We start from the raw sequence: 24,202 nt of genomic DNA on the forward strand, positions 1-24,202 counted from the left end.
AAAATTAGGCCGTCACAGACAATTTTTCTCGCAATTTTTACTATACATTTGTTAATGCCATCAAAGTGATTCTTTACTAAAATCAAGAATTTAGTCCCGTTGCCTATCTCTATGCTGTGTGTTGTATGTATGTATAAACATTTTATAATAGTACGTAGGTAGTGCAAAATCACTCGTATTCAGTTATACAAAATTATGAATTACAATATTCCAAGAAAACTTTTAGCGCATTTATTTTAATATGAAATTGATAACCAGATATTGATGGGTTTCTGCGGGCGGCAACAGGCTGCCATCGACAGGAATTACAGGATACCTTCAGTCGAAATGATCAATGATACTTCTGCTCATGAACACAGCTTCTGATATGAAAGGATCAGAACCACACAACAGTCGAGGCATCAATGACAAACAACCAATCATTTGCATTTAATATTAACGAGATAAGATTCGTTTCCGCAATCGAATTAATCCAATAAATTTACACAAAGCCCTGGGTACCGACGGGCACAATAACAACTTGGTGTAGGTACAACCGACATCTATAGCGTGTTGTCATAGACTTCTCAAAAATAAATTTTGTACATATACCACCTTTGAATTTGAAAGTTATTTCCCAAATTTGTGCACCAACTTACGGGCAGTCAAATGTTACACACATATTATCACGGCTGTTTCTCTAGAGTGTATTCAGAGACTATGGATTTCCACCATCATCAATATATTATAACATGCTATTCGGGTGATCTAAGGGAGATAGATAATCTTGCAAGGAAGATCAGCAATTTGGTTACGTTATGTTAAATTTTGCTTAAAGAAATTACGATAACTTACTTCTAGAGGATATATCAGACGAATTAAGGTTTAAAGAATTTATTCTCATAAAAGATTACAATAAATCCACTTACATGAGAACAAAAAAGATAAAGGTTTTTAAAACTAGACAGCAGCCCCGTATTTAATTAAGGGTAATATCTAGGGTATACTAAATAAATAAATACACTAAGTAGGACAAATCGCACAGATTGAGTCAGCCCCAAAGTAAGTTCGAAACTTGTGTTATGGAATACTAACTCAACGATACTATATTTTATAACATATACATATATAGATAAACATCCAAGACCCGGGTCATTCAGAAAAAGATCATTTTCCATCATGACCCGACCGGGGATCGAACCCGGGACCTCTTGGTACAGTGGCAAGCATTTTACCACTGCGCCACCGAGGTCGTCATACTAAACATTTCTTAAGTTGAAAAATGCCGATAACAAGCACAAAGAATAATGCAAAGAACAAACAAAAATAAGAATATGTCATACCAAAAATTAATTCTCATAGAGTGAGCAGTTTTTAATAATATAGTCACGTAACTCGGATTTAAAAGATTGTAGGGAGTCTGTATTTTTTATACGTGGAGGTGATTTGTTGTAGAAGAGTGCTCCTTCAAAGGTAATGTCTTTTTGTTTAAGTTTGGTGCGTGCTCTCGGCAAGACAAGCAAACTTGGACGACGTAAACTACGCTTGGAAATTTGTGACCGTTTAATAAAAGAGATATTGGTGTGAATGGTTTTACTGATGATGTTCTTTATTAAAATGCAAGTACTGTATAAATAAAGTTGTCGATTTTCTTATTCTACAGTTATAAGCAATTGATTAATAAATATGTTATCTACCAAATTATTGTTTTCTAGCCCCAATAGTCGCTGACATATGACATAAACCGATGACAGACGGACAGACACGACGATATTATAAAACTTGTTTACTTCGAAATTTAGAAAAATGCCAGTCCCATGGCATGTTTGTAAATATTGAATTTGTAAGCTTCAGTATAAGTTTAATTTAATTATAGTTTTCATTATATTTATTTAGTTTTATTTATTGATAAAATGTAAATTCAAATTTTATGTCAATTTAAATAAACTTTGCCGTTAATAATAAGTATAATAATAAGCATAAAACAGAGTGGTAATATACCTTAACTCTTGTCTTAATTACTTTCAACTCTATTAAATGTTTGTTTACGTTTGCAAAAGTCGCTCATAGAAGTAAAACTTACCTTATAAAGTTTACTAGTGTCAATGGCGGCCTTGCGCTAAATGTAATATCTGATTCAAAGTTGTCAGTTCACCCACGAACACGACAAGCTGAGAGAGAGGTTTCAGCCTAGGCTAGTCTAATTGTACAAGTCTACGTCCTTTATAACCACAGTTATAACAGAGAACTTCAGAAGATTGCAAACTTAATTGCTACGAAAGGGACAGCGGTCGGGCCTCTCTCTCCTTAGATTTATTACTCAAGTCTGAAGAGTTAAAACACTGGATATAACACGTATTCAGACGCCTTGGCTCTGTCTACCCCGTAAGAGATAAAGGCACGATTATATCTGTATTAAAGAATTTAAAAAAACATGCATTAGTAAGTACTACGTACAACGTAGTACTTACTAAATCCATGGTAATATGTTCGCAAAAAGCTACCTACCCTATTTCCTTTATATTGATGACGTTAAGTTAAAAAGAACAAAAAGCAATATCTTACTGGATAGGTTAATGATTTCCTGCGTGACATATTCAGTATTAACTGTATTCTTTCTTGTCAATTTAACAATTAGGCACTAGTGACTGATTTTATTGTAATAATATTTATCACGATGAACAAATTCTATATTTTCCAAAGACTGAGCACTTCCATCGCTATAGGTCTGTCATCCACGACCGAACTATATTGAATCGAGATCGGGTCAATTACAAAGGGCCTTGACTTTGCCCTATTAGTGGACCCATCGCACCTACTATTCAATATTCATTGCAGCTCGACTCAAATATATTGGCTTTCCAAGACAATGGATTACTTACGAACACAATTAGAGATATTAGTTTTCATTTCAAAGGGATTTCAGTACAATTCCTCATGAGTGTAAATTGTCATTTCAATATTGAAGTCTACGGGTGAGTTGCACCGTCAAATTTGACGTTGACTTTAACCGGCGCTGACGTTTAGACAAAATGGCATGCCACATACATAACAAGCTCATGGAATTAGTAAGTACTACGGAGCACCTACTAATTCCAAGAACACCACATGCGGGTTAAAGCAAGCAGAATATGGAGAAATTGGGTTTTAGCAAGGACGCTGTTCACTGTTCCATTTAGTGTGCTGCCTTATAGACTCCAACTACACGAATACAGACCTATACAACGCTTGGCAGCAGCGAGGTATTTGTCCTATTATTATTTTCCAGATCATTTTATTATATGCTATGATAGCGTGATAATATTTTAATATTGTTATTCATATATGTATGTATTGTACTGAAACATATAATGAGCTAGCTATCCATTAAACATAATATCTAATCAAGAATTTAGGGAACAAAATTCCTAATATTGCCTTTCGAAGCCCAAAATTCCCAGTGATAGTGTGTGTGTATTGTTGGGAAGTTATTAATTATAGGGGATTTTAATTAGACAAAACAAATGTTTAGCCTTGATAGTTTCATAACAAATTGTGGAGTTTGGGGTTGAGAGCTGCAAGAGTAATGTGTAAAGAAATAGCGATTTTTTTTATTTCAAAGTTAATGGATCGAGCGGGAATCGAAACAATGTCCCAGCCCAGACATTATAGTATCTCTTTGACGACCTCGGTGGCGCAGTGGTAAGATTCTTGCCACTGAACCGAGAGGTCCCGGGTTCGATCCCCGGTCGGGTCATGATGGAAAATGATCTTTTTCTGATTGGCCCGGGTCTTGGATGTTCATCTATATATGTATTTATTATAAAATATAGTATCGTTGAGTTAGTATCCCATAACACAAGTCTCGAACTTACTTTGGGGCTAGCTCAATTTGTGTAATTTGTCCTAGTATATTTATAGTATCTACTCTCAATCAGAAATCTGTCGAGATTATGCCAATTTGGTGATTATTTTATCTCCTTTCGTCTTTTAGCCGATAACCTATTACTTTTTCATTAGATCAATCAGGAATCAACAAATCTACCTCACGTTTCGATTCTAATATTGTTATTTTAATTTGTTGGTTTGTGAACTCTTTATTGCGAAAATATATAGGAAAAGAATCGCGAAAGAGAACATTGTAAGATTTTGTGTATGAATCTCAATTAATATGCCTTTTTTACCGAGAATATTCCCAAGAAACTATATTACCAATAAACACATTCACCATTTTAGTCAGATATTAAGTATAAACATGATAACATAATTAACTATATTTTTCCTCCAGAAATTCAAAGCCAGTATCATAATACAGCCTTCCATCAAGTGCCCTTGATTAAGAGGCAAGAAAATTGGCTGGGTTTTTCTAACCTCATTATGAACATCGGGAATTTTTGGTCACGTCCGTCCGTCCGGGAGATAACCTTGGACCGATAGGTACTCTATTCGATGTACGTGCTGCCCGGAGTGGTTTAGTATTAAATTATCTGTGTCCTGGGCTTTTACAAAACGTATTAAGTTAGTTTTAATACACAACTTAGTAACAATTCCATGTATATAGTATCTAATCAAAGTACCACCTCTGTCATTATCATCATCATCTGCGTGACCCACTGGGCATAGGCATTCTTCTCTACACCAACCATCTCTATTTTGGGCCATCCTCATCTAGTTGTTGCCAGCAATTTAAAACATCATCGACCCATCTAACTTCCGGATGTCCTACGCTCCGTTTTCCAGTTCTGGGGTACCACTCAGTTACAGCTTCATTCCTTCTAGCCAGGTGCCCCGCCCAGTTCCATTTTAATGTCCTCCACCTCACTACTCGAAGTTATTTCTTTTAAAATAAGTAGCATCGTTATACTAATATTTATCACCTAATTAAAGTATAACATTTATTATATACTAACTTTACGTGTGTTGTGTCTCAATCGTTCATTCGCTCAACTGTCGGTATTTCATCCTTATGTTTCCCGGTTTCATTCGTGGCCGTGATGCTTTGAAGTCCGGCAAATTTAAAAAGGGGACATCAGATCTAATATTACGGCAATAATATATGTTTTTTTTTATGTGAATTTACACTAATTGTCGCTTCCATTTGATAAAAGTGTTTCATTTGATTCATTTCACTGTTGTCTACTAAAAAGTAGTACTACCCTCCATACATTTTTCAGGTGTACTTGATTCACTTTGATTGTCCGGTTGAGATGTTTTCAAAGTAAATATTGAACGTCTCTACCCTCATATAAATACTCGGTCGGAGTGTGGAGTAGATACGTTTACAGAGTCTCAGCTGTAGTGTAGTTAGAAAATTCCTTGTGGAGAAAGTCGTCTTGCAATGTCCGTGAGCAAAGAGAAAAAACTGATTAGTATTGAAGCTTCATATTAATGAATGCGAAATTGTGTTCATTTATCCTTCATTCATATTAAAACGGAGCAATATTTTTTGTGTGCAGATATATAGTTAGAAGAGTGGAGAGTGACACAGGCTAGGCAAAGTTAGTTTTCAATAATTTAATTTTCTTCTTGGCATTACACCTTGTTGTTGATGATGATGAACGGCAATACTACAAGGTCAAACACTTCTTAAAGTATTATCTAGATGCATCAGATTTCAGAACGAGATAGTGTGACAGCGAAGAAAAAATCTGTGTGACACAGAGTCAACATCCAGATTAATAATAATAATTGGCGGGAGACCTACACAACATCAAAACTCTCCAAAGGGCCTCTAGGTATTGGATCTGTATCCCCACGCAAGCTTCTCAAAGGACCGGACTTAGTGCCGTGAATTTAATTGGAGAAACATAATAATCATTTTATTTTTCTCCACAACGACATATTATCAGTTCATTTTCGATTGACTTCAAATTGTTTATTCTCCACAAATAAATAAATCCTTGGTCTGCACAGACGTTGCTCTGTGCCGGGAGAGGGAGCCATTAGTCAGTCCTTAATTACTGTTGTTTGTTCCAACTCAAACATCTACTAGTATCTCAAGTGTGGTCATGAACTTCGGCAAGGCGCGAACATCGCTTCGGTTCATTTCGAGTGGAATGCGTTTTCATCGTTCGCAAGAGAATTGGAGCCATGTCATTGCTCAGTAGCGCTTCGTCGTTTTGACGTTCGTAAACAGATCAACGTAGAAATTTTATGAAGTTTCGACGTACATCAATGCACGTCAGTGTCAAAACCTATGGAAAACAACGAAGCTACAACGTGCTGCTTCGTCGCAATGCAACTGAGCAATGGGGCAAGGCAAGACACGCCTGCAAGTAAAACGGGAAAACAGCTAGCATGTACACGTACCGGTAGCTGGTATTCAAGTTTATAAGATACTGGGACGTGTATTTCCTTACGCTTACGTTTTACCAACTATCATTATATGTTTTGAAATTTAAGGATGCTTGTTTGTTATTCGATTTTTGGGCGAGTTTCGAAGAAATGTTAAATGCGTGGATACAGTTTCGTATGAAATTGGAACCCTAACATGTGAAATATCTTGTTTATAATTACTTAATTTGAATTTGTTTGACGATGCTAGAGTCAAATGTTGAATGTGTATGATTTGAAAATATCGGCAAATATTTATTATTAAAATTCAAAGTCAATAAGTAAATATACACAAAAGAGATAATAATAAACCATGTTTATCATATTCGGCCACTCTTCTAAAGAACATAGAAAAATAGCATTGCCCGGTGAAATTACTCGATAAAGAACTCACACTTTTTGAGATCTGTAAGAGATTTTTATAATTTATTCCATTTTTGGCAAAAGTACATAATCGAAACGAATCTAACATCGGTTTGGAAGCCAACACAATCGAAACGAATGGAGATAAAAGCAATGTCATTTGTACAAGTCCTGTATCATTGCTTATCCATGTAGCCGCATGAATATGGATCTTTTGGGTCAAAAAGCATAAAAAATAAACCTTTTGGCTTCATGATTTGCCTCTAAAAGGGTTCGTGCAGATGTTTACGGTCGAATAGGTCGCATATTTGAATATCGAGGCAGAGTTGATGGCGCTCTACGTAAATATAAATATCCTTACCCTAAATTAACTTCGGTTAGATCAAAATTTTCTTTTTTATACACATTGGGTTTTCATTTCAATTCAAAAATATTTACTTCAGTGTGGGGAACGGTTATGACAATGGATGAGATAAGACATAACGTTATATGCTGACAGAACGATGCTATCTCGTTGTGTATAATATATACGTACACTATGCCTTACATTTCTTTTGAAGTTGCTGCTTCTGTACGCCGTGTTTCAATATTATTAGGTAGAAACAAAACACTCGATGCAGATAATAAAGATTACAAAACATGGCGGAGAGGGGAGAAGTTTGAAAAACTTTGAGTCAGCTTTGCTACTTAACGGGATATTAAAAATTTGTTCTGGCGGGAACAGTCAACGATGTTCGTCAAATGTTTGCGGCAAATATTTGCTCCAAGGGTAGGTACTTTGCAAGAGTTTGTTGTCAGATTATGGTTATCATGGAAGACTATATGTTCGGCGAATTGTGAAACTAATTTTACTGTGTTAATAACGCGATTATGAATTTCTTGTTTATGATAGTCCAGGTTAAAATTTGACAATGATTATCAGATCCTGGGTTTCATTGCTTAGAAAAGAGAAGAGAAATATGAAACACATAATGACCTTCTTGCAAAATTGATCAAGTGGTTTCCAATAAGTAGGTAATTCTTCTAGTATTCTAATTTTTATTAATAATATTTCTAAATAAATCCCAAAATGACTAGTGCAATGTTATAGTAGAGTAGGATTTGCACCGGAATTTTTGAGACGAAATCCATCTATGCAAGAAAATTAATTGACCTAAAAGTGAGGTCGAGATTTATTGATATAACTAAACAAATAACAACCTACATTTTATATACAAATTCACAAGGCATGAGTTAAATTGGAATCTGAAACTTTAAACGAAAGAAAAAAGAAACTTGTCAAAGCAAACATGAAGTATCATTAAAAATTCGAAGTATGAGACAGCAAAGACAAACTACAGCTAGAATGGACGACGTTTTTCCATCTCCCGACTTTCCAAGATGGTAATGAAGCTAAGTTGGAAAGTTTCTGAGCCACCTGGAATGCGGTCTGATAAACGTAAGCCAGATATCTCGTGACTTCAGACATCTAATGTTTACGTTTAATTCTGAATTTGTCTGAATTTATTTTGTTCCTTGACGGGTTGGTGTGAAATGCGACTGATATTATTGCATAATTTAGTCATAAAAAGTATTTTGCTTTGCATAACTGATACAGAATAGTTATTTACTGATACTGATACAGAATTATTAATAAAACATCAAATTTGCTACTTTCTTAATTTTGACTCGTATTTTTTGATATGTTCACAATATTTCTAAATTACTAGGAAACAAAAGACTTAGGCTAAAGCCTAAGTCTTTGAAAGTTGAATCGCTTTCAGATATAGCTGAAAAGGTCTAGCCACTAGGGAATGCATACGCTTCATTTCAGTCTAGAATTCTAGATTTATAGTTCACCACTTATGCTATGTGTTAGTAGTTTTATCCTTATCCAAAGGATAGAAGTTAATGATCTAAATGTACCTTAAAATATCAAATTTCTTAATATTGAAAATAATAATACAAATCTGGAAAGAGAAGTCGAACCCATACCCCTGTATGCTCTTAACCACTGAGCTATAGAGACCATGCCAGTTCGACCGAATTAATTAATCTCTTTACGTCTTACGCTGATGTACACAGTATTTTCATTAGAGAGTAGTAGGTACTCTTAACTAATCAACATACCTCACTGTTACAGGTAAGAAATTATGTTCCTTTAAATCAAACATCTATTTAAATGAATTTGTTATTATACATATCACACATGATTTGTTATTTAATAACATGTAATAAATTGATGGTCATTAATATATGCATGTATTTCTTTCTGAAAGAAATATGTTGAATTATTCCGTATTTTGGTAATAGCTAATATAGAATTAATCAATATACAAAATGCAAACAGACAACCTTGTCTCAATCGATCACGGTACCGGTTCCCAGGTGGTTCCAGCTCATCAGCCGTAAATTGTTAAATTAATCAGCTATCGTGAATACAGCAAATTAAATTATGTTGCATATAATTTATCGTGAAATTTAAAGCACAATGAATAGGAGATGAGTTTTCTTGAGGTCCTCCGTTGATTTATTTCCTTTTATGTCATTATATTCTTTAAAACGAAAATGTCTACTCTACTGCCCACTACAAAATATCATTTTCAACTACAAAAAAATTAAAATGTGACAAAACACTTTCAAATTATCCACGCGTCAGTCGACACAAAGCCGCGTTACTTGAATAGCCTACAACGTGAGGATTATAAATAGGGATGTGTAATAATGAATTAAGCAGCCAGGATTCGGGCCCGGGCAAATATCATCCAATTTACAGACGATGAATGTGACATTCACTAAATACTCGCGCATGTATGCGTTACAAGGAGGCTCGATGTGTGAGAAGAGTTACGTCTCATCCCATTGCTGCTGTTACCATTACGCAAGTGCTTATTAACGACAATTTCTTATCTGATCCTTTTCATTTTTGCTTATTTTTGATATTAGGATATCAAATTTAATCAATTTTATCCAGTTATCACTATTACATGTGAACATTTTTGAACATTATTTTTATTTAGATGATATACCTTTCAACGTCTATATAAAAAGTGCTTGATTGGCGACTGTATACACAACCTCTAATATCTGCTATATTACTGAAAATATTGTAAGACTTATTTTTTACAGTATAATATTACTTTCAAAAGCAGAAGACTTACCTTTGAAAGAGGCCATGATGTATGGGGGGCGCGTCGCCGCCGCTCATTTATTTTGAAGTTATATCAGCAGTTGCAGGCTTCCCAGTCAACTGGAGTTGAAGCGATTACCTGTAACAATATTAATTGTTTGTTTATTAATAAGTTTACAAAGCTGCCAAACATAAGCTGCCAAAGTATAAAGTATTTTTCATTATCATTTTTTTTTGTAAATAGCTATATAATATTTAAGTTCCTTGATTAACTCTATAACATTTATAATACACGTCTAACTTTATGTGATTATGATGATAGAATATCAATATTAAATTATAAAGTTTCATGCTAAATATCGATAAAATATAACGTAACTAGTTATGTATTCAATTCACAAAAGTTGAAAAGACCCGATGGAGTATTGATGGTTGACGACAGAAAAACGGATACAATTCTCTGCACCGCAGTTGCAATAAACGTAAAAGACGATGGCTTTTCAATAAATGGCCACTTGAGATGTGGGTCGCGAGCAATATCGTCTCCAACTCTCCAAGTTAAACACGGTGCTTGGACGCTGAGGCTCACAAACAAGCTATTGAAACGAAGCACGTATACTTCGGCTTCTTTTAGAACATGTCCTTGCTATAACCATCACCGCGATTACATCGGTCGCCATACAAAAAGTAAATTAACTACGTACGTACCTATCCAAAAATGTGAAATTTTATATATTTTTTTAATTAAAATAAAGCATACATAATTAGCATACTTTATCATAGTTTTTTTGTACAATACTACATGTACTCGTTTTTTACTTCGTCAAAAATCATAACATAGTAGGTATGTATCATAAATAATGGACAGACAAACAGATAAATGAGTAATTTTATATCAGTTCTGTTTCTAATATTTGGGTGCCGAAGCCTAAAAAGCGAAGGCTAATCTCAAAGCCAGATTATTTCCACGGACAGTCGCCGCGACGCCATTAGCTTGCTCTATCAAAATTTACAGAGTAAATCCCTAAATATCCTATCCGTAATTGTTTTCTCTTAAATAAGGAAGTTGGAAATAATACATTTGAAAAATTGATCCACATTTTCACTTATAAGACAAAAGATGCAATCATGTACCTGAAATTTGCACTGACACGAATGCATTTAGATACGGTGAAAATCATCTTAATTACTGCAATATTAAAATATATCATATAATGGTTTGCTATTATACGAGTATTAACTCGTACAATAGCAAACCATTAAAATAAAGTTAAAAATTAAAAACACCTATTAAAAATAGCAGAAATGAATATTATTACACAGAGAAAAACCTGTTAAAATTTTGCACCAACATAAAACGAATACAAAATAATAAATTGACGAAAAAACGTTCGGTCGTGTTTGCCGACGCCTCTGAAATTCATTTCCTGCGACTCGCCGTGAAACGATTCCAAATACTCTCCGGTTTTTGCCAACGCGAGGGCATCGGCTTGTGAAAATTATGAGAAGAGTACGCGCAGTCTAAACATTAACAAATTTAATAAAATTTGTTAATGTTTAGACTGCGCATACTCTTCTGTCTTTCCTGGGCAATGCTATGATTAAATAAAATATCATTTAATCATAGCATTGCCCAGGAAAGACAACATCGATAATAAAAAAATACTAAACGTAGACTACACAGATTTTAGTGGTTACCGTTTTCGATTTAGTCAACTGTGACTACATTTTGTAATAGAAAACTGTAATATTTTCTAAATTGTTATCCTGTTTGTCTACTATAGTTCCATTCATCAAGATCATTTGTGTCATATCGTATGGCAAGAAATAAAAGAAATTGATTAAAATGTGACGGTGGCACTAGTGTGCGGCTAGATAGTGCCTTAAGATGAATAGATGGATTTTGAATAAAAGTACTTGTGTAACATTATCTATCAAAAATATTATTTAATGCCAGTAACGACCACACAACTTGTTTCATTCAAATTGCTATATAGACGACCATAAATGCATTAACTGTACAATTCGCCATTGTCAATTATAAGAGCGTCGGCGATTTTGCATTTTACTAATTAAAAGGATGTCAACAGAGTAATGGAATCTCTGATGGAGTCGATGATTGAAAATCCATTAATACTTGCAACGCCATTCCACGTTGTAACATATGGTTCAGTACTACCACGTTTATAAGTAACCTCGGCATTGTTCGACGGCGCAGAACAGTACAACCGACCGCCAACTCTGACCGAATTAGTGAAATAACAAACTTATTGCTACTACATAAGATTTTTAATCCAAAAACAACAGGAGTCGTGCTATCTCGCTCATAATAATTGTACAATAATACACTTGAGGGCAACTCCAGACATGGCGCGTACGCATTAGCCAATAGCGATTGGCGCAGATGAAAGAAAATTAATTCTGCGCAGGTACATCGGTGTAACTTATAAAAGTGGTAGTACTGTGTACCCTCAATATTTTTATTTTTGTAGTATTGTGGGAAAATGAGTATGCAGATTACCTGATGGAAAGTAAAAACCGCAGCCAATGGAAATGGACGAATGGATTTAAATCTTAGGGAATATGTTATTGCTTACACTGGTGTCAAATTCTATTCTTCGCTTAAAGGCATGACTTTCCTATCTAGTTGTAAACACTGAACTGTCAACCAATATGCACGTTTCATCGCAATGTTTTCTTCACCAGAAGAAAGTGGTGAAAACTCCTAAATATGAATTAGACTGGTATACAAACTCATGTGGCACGACTAGGATTCGAACCTGGAGCCCTTCGATCACATGCCTTAATCACAGTGGGCATGTACCAAAAATAACTTATTTAATTTAAAATCTGGTACCTAGTAAAGAAAGAAATAAAAAAATGGCATTTATTCATTGAAGAATTAATGAAAACATCCATGTGTGTGCTCATACACCTGGGTTCGACCATAAAACTGATTTATTACAACCGAGAGCAATTTGAAGCTGATAAAATATTTTCTCGAACCGCGCGAATCCATTTTTACATAATGTCCGAGTGGACATAAAAGTAAAAGTAAAAATCACGTGTAGTAATGTGATAACAATACAAAATGTCATATTTAAAAATAGTTTTCCTGTAACATTAATTTTTGACTTAAATTCAAATTCAAAATTCTTTATTCAATTTAGGATGATATACATCACTTATTGACGTCAAAAAAATTACTTAAACCAAGTCTACTGCCGGCTTCCAAAGCGCAGGTGAAGAAGAAGCGGCGCAACAAACTTCACCGCAGCCTTTTCTCCTTAACTTACTTTACCTTTTCTTGTCATCAGATCGTATTCAACATAAAAAAATCATGTTTGTGCAGGATACCGTTGAGAAGTTACCATGTCAGAAGCCAATCCTGAGTGCACCATCAAATCATATATTGTCACCTAAACTAAACGTGTAAATGAAATTGCAACTCAATCTGTTGAAGATATATGCTTCACAACTGAGTTGCTAAATTCCACCCGAGCATAGATATTCATACACACATTGCATGTTGAACGAAAGTTTGGTAAAAATATGTTGTTGAAATTAGTCGCAACATAAAATGGAGACACTTATGTGATTAGGAACATGCTCTTATGTGTCAAGTACCAATTGCCAACTAACCCGTCGTCTGTTTCAAAATTACATGACAATATATTATATACTATGTGACAATTAATCTGAGGTGAGCACAATACACAAAGCTTCATGTAATCCAATCACAGTAATCTCAGATTACGGATATACCGTGCGATTACAAATGTAATTGTATAGTATAACAATAAGATAGATAAGGATTGTAATGACTTATAGAATCGAAATGGCTAGTGGTAGACATGCTATCGTAGACAATACACATACGAAGTGATCAACGACCTCTGTAGCATAACGGTCATCATGCCGGACCGCTACACTGGAGGTCCAGGATCGATTCCTGGTCAGATCAAGATGGAAAAATTATATTTTTTAGATTAACCTGGGTTTTGGATGATTATCTACATATGCCCCGTCATCATCATCATTAGCTATTTAAACTTCTTCTCTGCTACTCACAGGCCTTTCTATTGAATGGATAAGGAGCATGAGCCGTTACCCACCCCGTGGGTGAGATTTAACGACTGCAAAAACATCTGGGATCAATTTTTCGACTTTTTTCTAATCTATGCTATATGCTTTGAAAATCGGCGGTAGACTTAGATATAATTACATTTTTGTACACATTGCCTAAGAATAAAATTAATGTAATTGATATTTCATTAAACAATTTATATTCATTCTATAAACATACAATTAACATGTCGAGTAAACCCCTAATACCTAAATCCCGACATCACATTCGCATTATGCCATTACATAATAGACATAGTATGTAGTAACAGAAGGATTATTGTTCAGTCGGGCAGGTGCGTCGAACTGAACCACAGATAATATATATCGATAGATAGGATATATATTCTTTTGTATGAGTCGTAGCTAATCGCAATTTATAATTCTTAATATAACTTAGGATGAAACATCACTTATTGATATCAAAACTTTAATTGAGGCTTAGTCTACTACTGACTTCCAAAGAACTGGTCAAAAAATAGCCGCGCATAAGATCACAGTCAATCTTATCGTTCAAAATAAATTCATAACTGCAATCTACAATTCTGTAATACTGACTACTATTATCGTAGTTTCAAAATCTCATTGCTACAATCTGCCTATTTATGACCAAAACTTTGGCTTCTTTTCTTGAACCCCAAGCAAAAACGATCAATTCCAGATTTCTTTTCTAACGTTTTTCGGGAAAACAATAAAAGTTAGTTGATGCAGAAACCTATCCGGGCCACGTTCGAATCCATTACACGTTACGCAATCGATTTGAATCACCGCAGATTACACCTATAAAAGAACAATAAGTATTTCTTCATAACCTTCCTGATCTGTGCCAAATGTTTTTAAGTAATCTTGGTTTAAAAGTAAGGTGTTTATTAAAAGTGCATCATAAAATTGATGATATCAGTCACTTGTCACTCGCATGTGAACTAAAAGGTCCTAAGTTTGAATACTACTCATTTTGTATGAATTTTCATTCAATCTGATCGTGTATTTAGTTGTTTTAATCGAATAAAATTTCCTGAATACTTGAATTCTTTCTTTCAACTTGCTGGAATTCCATTGCTTCCGTAGAAAAATAACATCGTCAATAAACCGGATCTCTCATCGATGATTATATCAGCTAGGTACACACCTAGATGAAGAACATAATAAGCAAACCAGTTCTATAGTGATACCAAGAAAGTACACATTTCATTCCACATAATTATGATGATAAAGAATCTGACCAAGAGGAAAATAATTACACCAATAACAGAATTATTCGTAGTAAAATAGCCTTGCGGGACTCCAGGATCTTCTGGTAAATAATTCAATTAACTTGACAACAAGTACGTATAATTCTCTTAACTAGTAACGTATGGGCAATTAATGTTCATAATCTGTAACATCCTGTAAACAAGATAGGAACTACACCAGAAGATTCCGGTGAAAGGTTCGGTCTAATGCCTTTGTTATATACAAGACGGATTTGTTTAACCACATCTGTACCAACTTCCATTGATTGGAAATCCAACCAGTTTACTCCGAATGTCGAACTCAGCGTCAATCAATATTGTCATTATATGTTATAAAGAGGAAGCTTTTGTGAATTTATAGTAGGTAATCTTAGGAATAATCAATAGTTTTTTCAAAAAACTTTCACTTGATATTTTGATGTATTTTGGTTAATCGTCTGCCAATTTTCGAATCATTACTAGAACCTCAAAAACTTCGTAAGTAGACTAATAGGCCTCACCTAATCGAAACGAATAGCTTGATACGTGTCATCAATTACAGAAACTTCTGCGAGGTGGGACACAGCCAACAAGCCAATATTTATTGGTTAACTTCGCCTACTAACGACCGTAAGGCTGCGGACATGGGTTTGTCTTCTATTATAAAAAAAGTTTGTTTTGTTTAATATAACTTTATAGAAAACACAAAGATACAGTAAACAGAAATGTTTGGTATTCATTTTATATACGACAGCAATGTAAAAACGTTCATTTTGTCATAAGTCCATACCGGCAGAAGTATTTGATGCAGTTAAATTTATATTGCTGCGGCCCGGGGCTTCGCTCCCGTGGTTATTTCGGGATAAATAGTAACCTATATACTATTCCAGATTATATTCTACCCATGTACAAATTTTAACATACATACACACATTTGTCCTCCTTCTCAACTTTCGCATATTAATAAAATTAGATTCCCGGTGAATATGAGAAAAGCGTATTTTAGAGCTGGTTCTCACTTTACTACCAACTATCCTCGACCTTTAGTACTTGTTAAATCTTTGGTCTCAACCAACACATACTGCATACGCGTATGCGTCCTTTCCCAGTTATAAATTCAGTTGTGGAGATTTATTTACTATGAATTATGTATGGACATGTTATTATTGAAATATATTTCCAAGTTTACTTATTTTAAGTTTATTTGTTTCTACTACTATTAGTACTAAGTACATCACATCTAAAATGGTAACTTATGTTATGCCGTAAATGTACTTATGTTTCGTCTTATTATAGAATCAATCAAATTAACACGCTTATTAAATTTCGCTGTAATTGTTATCTAACTCAGAAGCCAAGAAAGTGTGTCCAAAGCCTAAATTCTACAGATGTTGCCTGAACTTGACCTAATTTGGGGGTCGCGGGCGAGCTTCCCATCTTGCTCTTTCGAGTAGAATAAGAAAGAGAAAGAAACAAAACTGGAAGCACCGTAAACCTTTCTAATGTATTTCATGAAGGTCTAAGAACGAAACGGATTTTGTTGTCATTTTTTTATATCTTTTCTGGACACATAGTGTACCTCAGTGATACATGTACATAATTTGTACATATTTATCATACCTGTTTCGCGTAGATATAGTGGGAGATATGATAAACTTGAATGGCATTGAAATTCTTGTACCTCTTCAAACTTTTCATTGCTGATTATTACGGTGTGATGTGAAGTACAGTCGAGGGCAATTAAATCTAACCCACTTGTGTTAGTATGATTGTTAGATGGTATAGTTAGATATGTGTTGGCTGTACATAAGGACCCAACATTTGTTAACGTAATAGGGTAGACTATAAATTTTTAAGTGGATTTGTTAGACATGCTTCTTTAACTCATTTCTTCCATAAAATTTTCATCTCGTTATTATATTCAAAGTTATATTTTTTTATTTTTGTGACTATTCGAAGGCCTTTATATTATTAAAAACAAGAGAAAAGTTTACCGTGATAATGATAATACTTTCAAAGATACTGACAAAAATAAAATCACACATTTTTGTACTCGTCCAAACGCTCCAAACTTTAAAGTGACGTCACAATAGAGTAATATCTTAGCGAAAAGAAAGCATTTTTCTTTAAAACACCTATTACTCTAAATAAAAAATATTTTTTTAGTTTTTTATAAAAGGAGGAAATATGGATTAAAATTTAAAAAGTCCAAATTCTTTTCAACATTTTATCGAGTTTATTTATAATTCTACTAAGTTACAATTTTAAATAAAAATCCCACTTTGAAAATAAAATGATAAATGACTTCTCAAATAATCGCGGATTTTAATCTCTTCTATTCCAAGATAGCTGTTGTTTAACAAAATACTCATTTAAAAAGTAAATGCTCATCGAGGAGACGTGATTTAGATATTTTAAAAGAAACTTTATGTCGATAGAGTAAGGTTGAGCTTCGACGTTTGACATTGGGTCCGGTTTACCAACGGAAAACAATTCCACGGGATTTGCTTAACAGAATAAATCGCAGGACTTCGTCATCAAGTGGGCACCGTGAAATATATGTTTTTCTCGCTCTGTTACTCTGGAAAATGGGCGTAATATTTTGCCGTCTCTCTTGTAATTCCTTGATTTGATTATTTACATTGTGGGGATTTGTTTGGTAAATTGTTATTATAAAAGATTAGAAACACTTTGATTACCTTAATTACCTTACCGTGTTTATTACGTGTAAGTAATTTTGTTACCGACCTGGCTGTCATCCCTCACCCTCACAATTAACTGTTCTAAAGAATAAGAATATCTTTATTTTCATTGGGTACAAATAGTCTTCATTTAGATCCAATCATTCAACCTGTGATGGCATACAAATATAAAAAATATTTATCAATTCTTATATAAAGAAAGCATTTATATTCTTGTCATAAGTTAATATTAAAATCCAGTTAGCTTTATGTCAATTTGGTATTTATTTTTATAAATTTAAATCGAATTTAACACTTTCATAATAAAGTGTAGGTATTATATTTATTTACGTATACAATTTTATTGAAATGAAATGAAATTGAAATTAAATTAAATTTGACATTTACCATTTGTGTAAAAAAAAAATATAATAAATGTGTTTAAATTTAATAATGAAATCAAAGAATATTTAAGAATTAAATGATTTATGTAAACCTGATTAAGGACTGTGCTATATACTTATTACGCTATTCTTGAATTAAATACATGTACCAGTCTCTATGATTTCTACCTGTACCACGTTTCAATTGGTACCACGTTGCTGTACCACGTTTCATATTTTACCAACTATTTCTACAGAAGAACCAATTTTTTATTCATAGCCGTTCGAGAGTAGATACCGCGACTCATCGCCGCCATATTGGTGATAAATGAACGCGACGACGTTTTTGTCACTTTCCAAACTCATTTAACAGAAAGTGAAGGCTTTATATGAGTTATGGTGTAAAAATCATTTATTCAGAAACTAGACACATAATTTTTTTTTTACTGTTAATCAGGCAGACAGGCTCTTGGCCCACCTGACTGGAAGTGGTTCGCTATACAGAAACCGTGGCTTTCGAGTTTAAACAACTATTTGATTAGAGTAAGTTTTTTGCATACACATACCCAACAAACATTTTACTAATACAAACTTAACACAAAACTGGAGCGTGCGTGGCCTCTTGGCTCTGTCTATCCCGTAAGTGATATAAAGACGTAATAGGTGCTATATCTAAATAAAAGAAAATACTATTTACTTTTCGCATGACCCAGGTAAAGGGCCATGTTTTACGGAAATTATAATCCGAAATTACATTTCGTAAAACGGCAGATTTTTTATACCTCCTCAATTTACTTTACGAGTTCCTTATTAAGGAAAGTTTTAGAGATTACCTTCCTTTTGGTACAGTTTACAGCGTTTAAGCCTCTCTCTTGTTCATGGTTACGTGATGAGGGTTGTGATACCCTGAAGCTCGGGATCAGCGTAAAAAACCCTTATATTTTGAAGATTCAGCTATAATTTACAATCATTGCTGATAGGTAGTAATAGCTCTCCCGAGGAGGGTCGACTTCAGGCTGGTACTAAAATCAAAGTAGAATTTTCAATATTTTAAAATAGTTCTTTTGACGCTGATCCCGGGCTTTACTCTTACGCTTTACAGCCCCGAATACAACCGAGAACACGCAAAGATAAAAATGAGATAGGTAAAGTTTAGTTTAAAAAAATATATTTTTAAATAACTTTTTACCTGTAGCTAACTGTACATTCGGCAAATATCATAATTTTTCTGCCAAGCCAGAGACAAATTGCAAACTGGCGATCTTAGCGATAATATATTTTTTATTTCTTTTCTGATAATGGAATCAATAACGCCTTAGGAATTTTCGTTTAAGATGTCGCTTGAGCCGCGGGAAAATGTTGATTGGGTATTTAGAAAAATTACTTCATGGCACCGTTCTTTTTTCCTGTTTAAACTATTCTTTATATCGAGTTTGCTTCTTTGATTGTTTGTCTGTCAATGTATTAAATACTAGCAACTCTCTCGGCTTTTGCTCTAGTCTTTTGTTAATAGACTTATCCAAAATTTATTCAACTTTTAAAAAAATACTTTAAATCACATTGCATAAAATTAGATAGGTATTCATTTTATGTTCAATAAGCTTATAAAAGAAATTATTTGTAATGAATAAATAAATAAAATGTATTAAAATAAAAAATTAGGTAAACTATATTGTATGTAGGTAGGTATTTAATAAGTTATGACGAAAAAGTAAACATTTTAACGACTATAGGCTGTACAAGATTTGAAAAAAATACTTACAAATAAACGACTACTTTTTAACCCTATAAAAATTTTAATAAATGGTACGTACCGGGTTGATAATGTAATCATATTTTGCAATAAATAATTTCAATAATATTTGTTATAGGTTACGCTACACACAAGTTTTCAAATAAAAATAATAAGAACAACAAAGACACAAAACTAGTGAATAAAGGTTCTCGCAAAATATTCAAAAAGCAACTAATCGCATAGTAAAAGCGACAAAATCAAATAATAACATTTCACGCCAAAGCCTCATAAATGAGTTAAAAAAAAACACAAGCAAGCCGAAAAAACGAACTGTCAACTTACCCATTCGACGTCAGGTTGACTAGAAAAAAAAATAATAAAATTTGAATTTTGGAACGCGCTGAGCGCGCCGGGCGCGCGGCCCTGCAGCGGGCGAGGCAGTGGCGGCGGGCGACGCGGGGCCGATGTAAACACGTCCGCTCAAACGCGCGTAGGCGGTCGTCTGGGCGAGCCCCGCGTCCCCCTCCCCCGCCCCGACGCCTCCCAGGTTACCCGCCGACGGATTTTTGCGAAAGAGTTTAATCCCTTTGTGTAATTAGTAGAAATTTTAACCGCTGTTCTGAAACTGTGATGTATGTAATCGATGATTTAGTTTCGACTAACCATCTTATTGTAACCCATATTAATATTCCTTAAAATATAGATTTCCACTTGGTACGATTCTTGCAGATCCCTTTTGATTGATCTCCTGTAAATTCACTAATCATAATTTTCATACGAATATTCACTGGCTATGTAAGTAATGTCGTTGTAAAATTGATATGAATTGTAAAACAAAATAAAAATTAAGAAATATCTCATACCAATGTGGCACTCCGAGCAGGCCGTTCCGGCTTTGCTCGGATAAAACCATAAAAAGTAGTTCATCTATCTCTAAATTTCATAAAAATCGGTCCAGTACATTTTTGAGTTTATTCATTTACAAATAAAATAAAAATACAAATATTTCTCTTTATAATATTATTACTATAAACATTATGGAAATGGAAGTATGGATTCAGAATCTATCTGTTCATACCATTTGTGTTAAAATGGTAATAAACAAAATCACCGTTTCCGACGTGATGTCCAATAACAATTATTCTAAAAACAGTGTCTGCTTAATTAGAGACCTAAAGAGCTTATTATTATATTACCATACATATGTATTGATAATAAATCCCAAGGCTACAGATGAGATATAGCAAAGCGAATAAGCAAAGGACGCTCAACTATTTTACAACTACAGAGAAAATTACAAATCAAAACTTTTTCTTTCATAAAAATATCAATAAAATTGTACTGGGGTTGTCGAAACTTTATTATTAGCTTGGACTCCTGAATTGTGCCTGCTTTGTGAGTAAAGGCCACGGAATACTTTTAAGAACTAATAAATATATAAATAAAATAAATATATATCAGGACAAATCACCCAGATTGAGTTAGCGCCAAAGTAAGTTCAAGTCTTGTGTTATGGGATACCAACTCAACGATACTATATTTTATAACAAATACATATATAGATAAACATCCAAGACCCGGGCCAATCAGAAAAAGATCATTTTCCATCATGACCCGACCGGGGATCGAACCCGGGACCTCTCGGTTCAGAGACAAGCACTTTACCACTGCGCCCCCGAGGTCGTTAATATATATAATACAAAATTAATCTGCATTTCTTTTGAACACGGTAAGGTTGGGTTCAACGTCTTAAGTTATCACTTGAAGGTTAAAATTATAATTAACTTGCCTTAATGAAATATTTGGGTCTTCGGAATAATTTTAATAAAAAATACTTTTATTAATTAGTGACTACTTGTTAAAAAACTTGAATACCCTATACAGGTTTTCAATAATTTGGTAGGGAATAGTGTAAAACCTCAAATAGGTAAATTTGTTTGTTATCTTCTCACGCTCTATCTAATCAACCAACTTCTTGAAATTTCGCATACATATCCTTTGGTACCTTTAAATGTGGAGTGTCCTCCATATTATGCGTATATGTATGCGAAATTTCAAGAAGTTCACAATGACATAGGGTGCCTTTCATCCCGGAAAATTAAATGTTCCCGTGGAAATGAAATTTACGCAGGCGAAGCCGCGTGCAAAAGCTAGTATATTAATAAAACCGATATATGAATAAAACTATTGATAATTTTTAAAACTCCATTCCTCAAAAAGCAAGAACTGAAACCTGATCGGTCATTACGGGTCCAATGTGGATTGATTGGTCGTAAATCGAATGTCGGTAAATGGTCGTAAAAGTAATCTCAGATGCCTTTAGGCGACTTGAAATATAATCTGACACCAGCAGGCCTATCATAAACTTTTACAGAACGATTCCAATGCAACTCAGTTCAATTTAGGAACCTAAAATGAATCGCATTCATACTAAAAAGTAAGTTGATGGTACGAATTTTCGATGCAGTTCAGTTTAGATCGTAAAAGGGATCGCGTTAATAGATGATGGTAGCCCCCCAGTATTATCAATAACACACTCGATATGATGATCAGTGCGAATTGGTGGATGTCAACGACTGAAATATAGCCAAGACATGCCTACCAAAATAAGAATGAGTTTAAGATATTTTTAAACTATTGTACAAGGAGCTTATCCGCCTATAGTGAGGCCGAGCGTGAAACTGCTCCACAGGAACTTAAAGAATAATCTATACATATTCTAAACATATAATAAAACTGTAAGTGGGCTAAGTCTGTCTGTACATAGGAGATGTCGAAGCCAATAAACTATATTTTTGTCCATCTATCTTTCTATTTCGAAAGGAAGAAATAAAAATTGTTTATTTGTTATCACAAACTTAAATCTATATTTAAATCTATAGGAATTAACATCCTGGGCGTATTTGTGTATACCAAAAAGGCCTCGTCTCAGCGTAATATGGCGGTGTGAGTAACAACGCTGGTCTTCCGAGGACACAATTTATATTTCTGTCTGTCTGTATGTATGTTTGTACGCGCATTACGCAATAACTATTGCATGTAATTTGATGTGGTTTTGATAGTTGTATAGCGCATAGTCCAACTCAAAATCTGGTATAGGTTTCATCGCTTAGAACTCGAGATATTGTACAATAATAAAATGTTATGAGCGGACGCACGAACGCACGAACGCACGATGATGACGCATGAACTCGGGCGATGCCGCGGGCGATAGCTAGTATTATAACAGAGAAGAATATAATTATTTCGTTTTCTCACTCCAATATCTAAATGTATCGGGAAACAAAACAAAGACAACAAAAACACAACACAGTACCGCAGACAAATATCTGTTAAATGATTTGATCCCTTTTTGTATATCTCATTTCCGAAAGTGTGTTGTTACGCCAATTCTGAGAACATCAATTGTATCGGATATTTATCATTAATTGCCTAATATTTGTAAGAAGCGACTTTGATCATTGTATAAACATTTGTTTTATTCCAGATTTTAAGTTATATTTTTTTTTAATCATTACATCGGTATAAGACGAAGTCATTTTCCGCTGTGTGTGTTTAATTAAATCTTCAAAACTATGCAACGGAATTTGCGGATTTTTAAAAAATATGATGATATACGAGCGAAGCCGGAACGGTTCGCTAGTTTATTAAAAAAAAATCCGAACCATCCAATAGTTTTAAACTTGAATCCATAGAACTTTTGAATAATAGTAATTAAGTGAAAATGTAAATATCGGACTTAGTCACTTTATCATAGCAATATGTGTCATATATACTTAATATAATATTAATTAATTAAAAAAAAAACTTTTAAAAATTTCATGTCGTATCACCACCGAATTAAATTAAAAAGTACAAGCGATCAATATTAGTTCTATATATTGAAAAAATTGCATAATATTCTCACTGATGCGACAAAATTATGGCACTAAACGCCACAGCACATTCGCCAAAACAAACCAGTCAGCTGTGCATGACGTCACACCGCGTCAAAATACGCCCACCCGTCAACGTACTACGGCGTAGCGCGTCTACGCCCACGCGTAGCACCGTAGCACTCTCGTAGCGGCTCCCAATTATTCGAACATTATTGAAGTTTGGTTTCTATAGTGAATTTAACCTACTTAAAATTTTTGATTTAATAAGAAGAAATTTGTGTCGATAGTCGTGTAATCTTATCGTTGTTTTTGATAATTACGAATTTTGCAATGATTATAGGTATTTTTAGATAGGTACTGCAAAAGTATTTTTTATTTTATGTATTTAGTAAATGGATATGTGTAAGGTGTAAATTTACATATATG

The 24,202-nt window shown here is 34.0% G+C and overlaps 1 protein-coding gene across 1 annotated transcript in view; it reads right to left on the minus strand.

Annotated features, from left to right (window-relative positions):
* Nucleotides 1–20,383, minus strand: part of Corin (corin) — an 89,980-nt gene extending 69,597 nt beyond the window's left edge. Inside the window, exons 1-2 of the mRNA XM_053752947.2 lie at nt 20,241–20,383; nt 9,795–9,902 (exon numbers count right to left, since the gene is read on the minus strand). Coding sequence (XP_053608922.1) covers nt 9,795–9,810 — 16 coding nt within the window. The 5' untranslated portion in view covers nt 9,811–9,902; nt 20,241–20,383. The remainder of the gene's footprint in view (nt 1–9,794; nt 9,903–20,240) is intronic.
* Nucleotides 20,384–24,202: the final 3,819 nt, after the last annotated feature.

This window comes from Plodia interpunctella, chromosome 2 (genome assembly GCF_027563975.2).
Source record: "Plodia interpunctella isolate USDA-ARS_2022_Savannah chromosome 2, ilPloInte3.2, whole genome shotgun sequence".
In the NCBI taxonomy this organism is placed as follows: Eukaryota; Metazoa; Arthropoda; class Insecta; order Lepidoptera; family Pyralidae; genus Plodia; species Plodia interpunctella.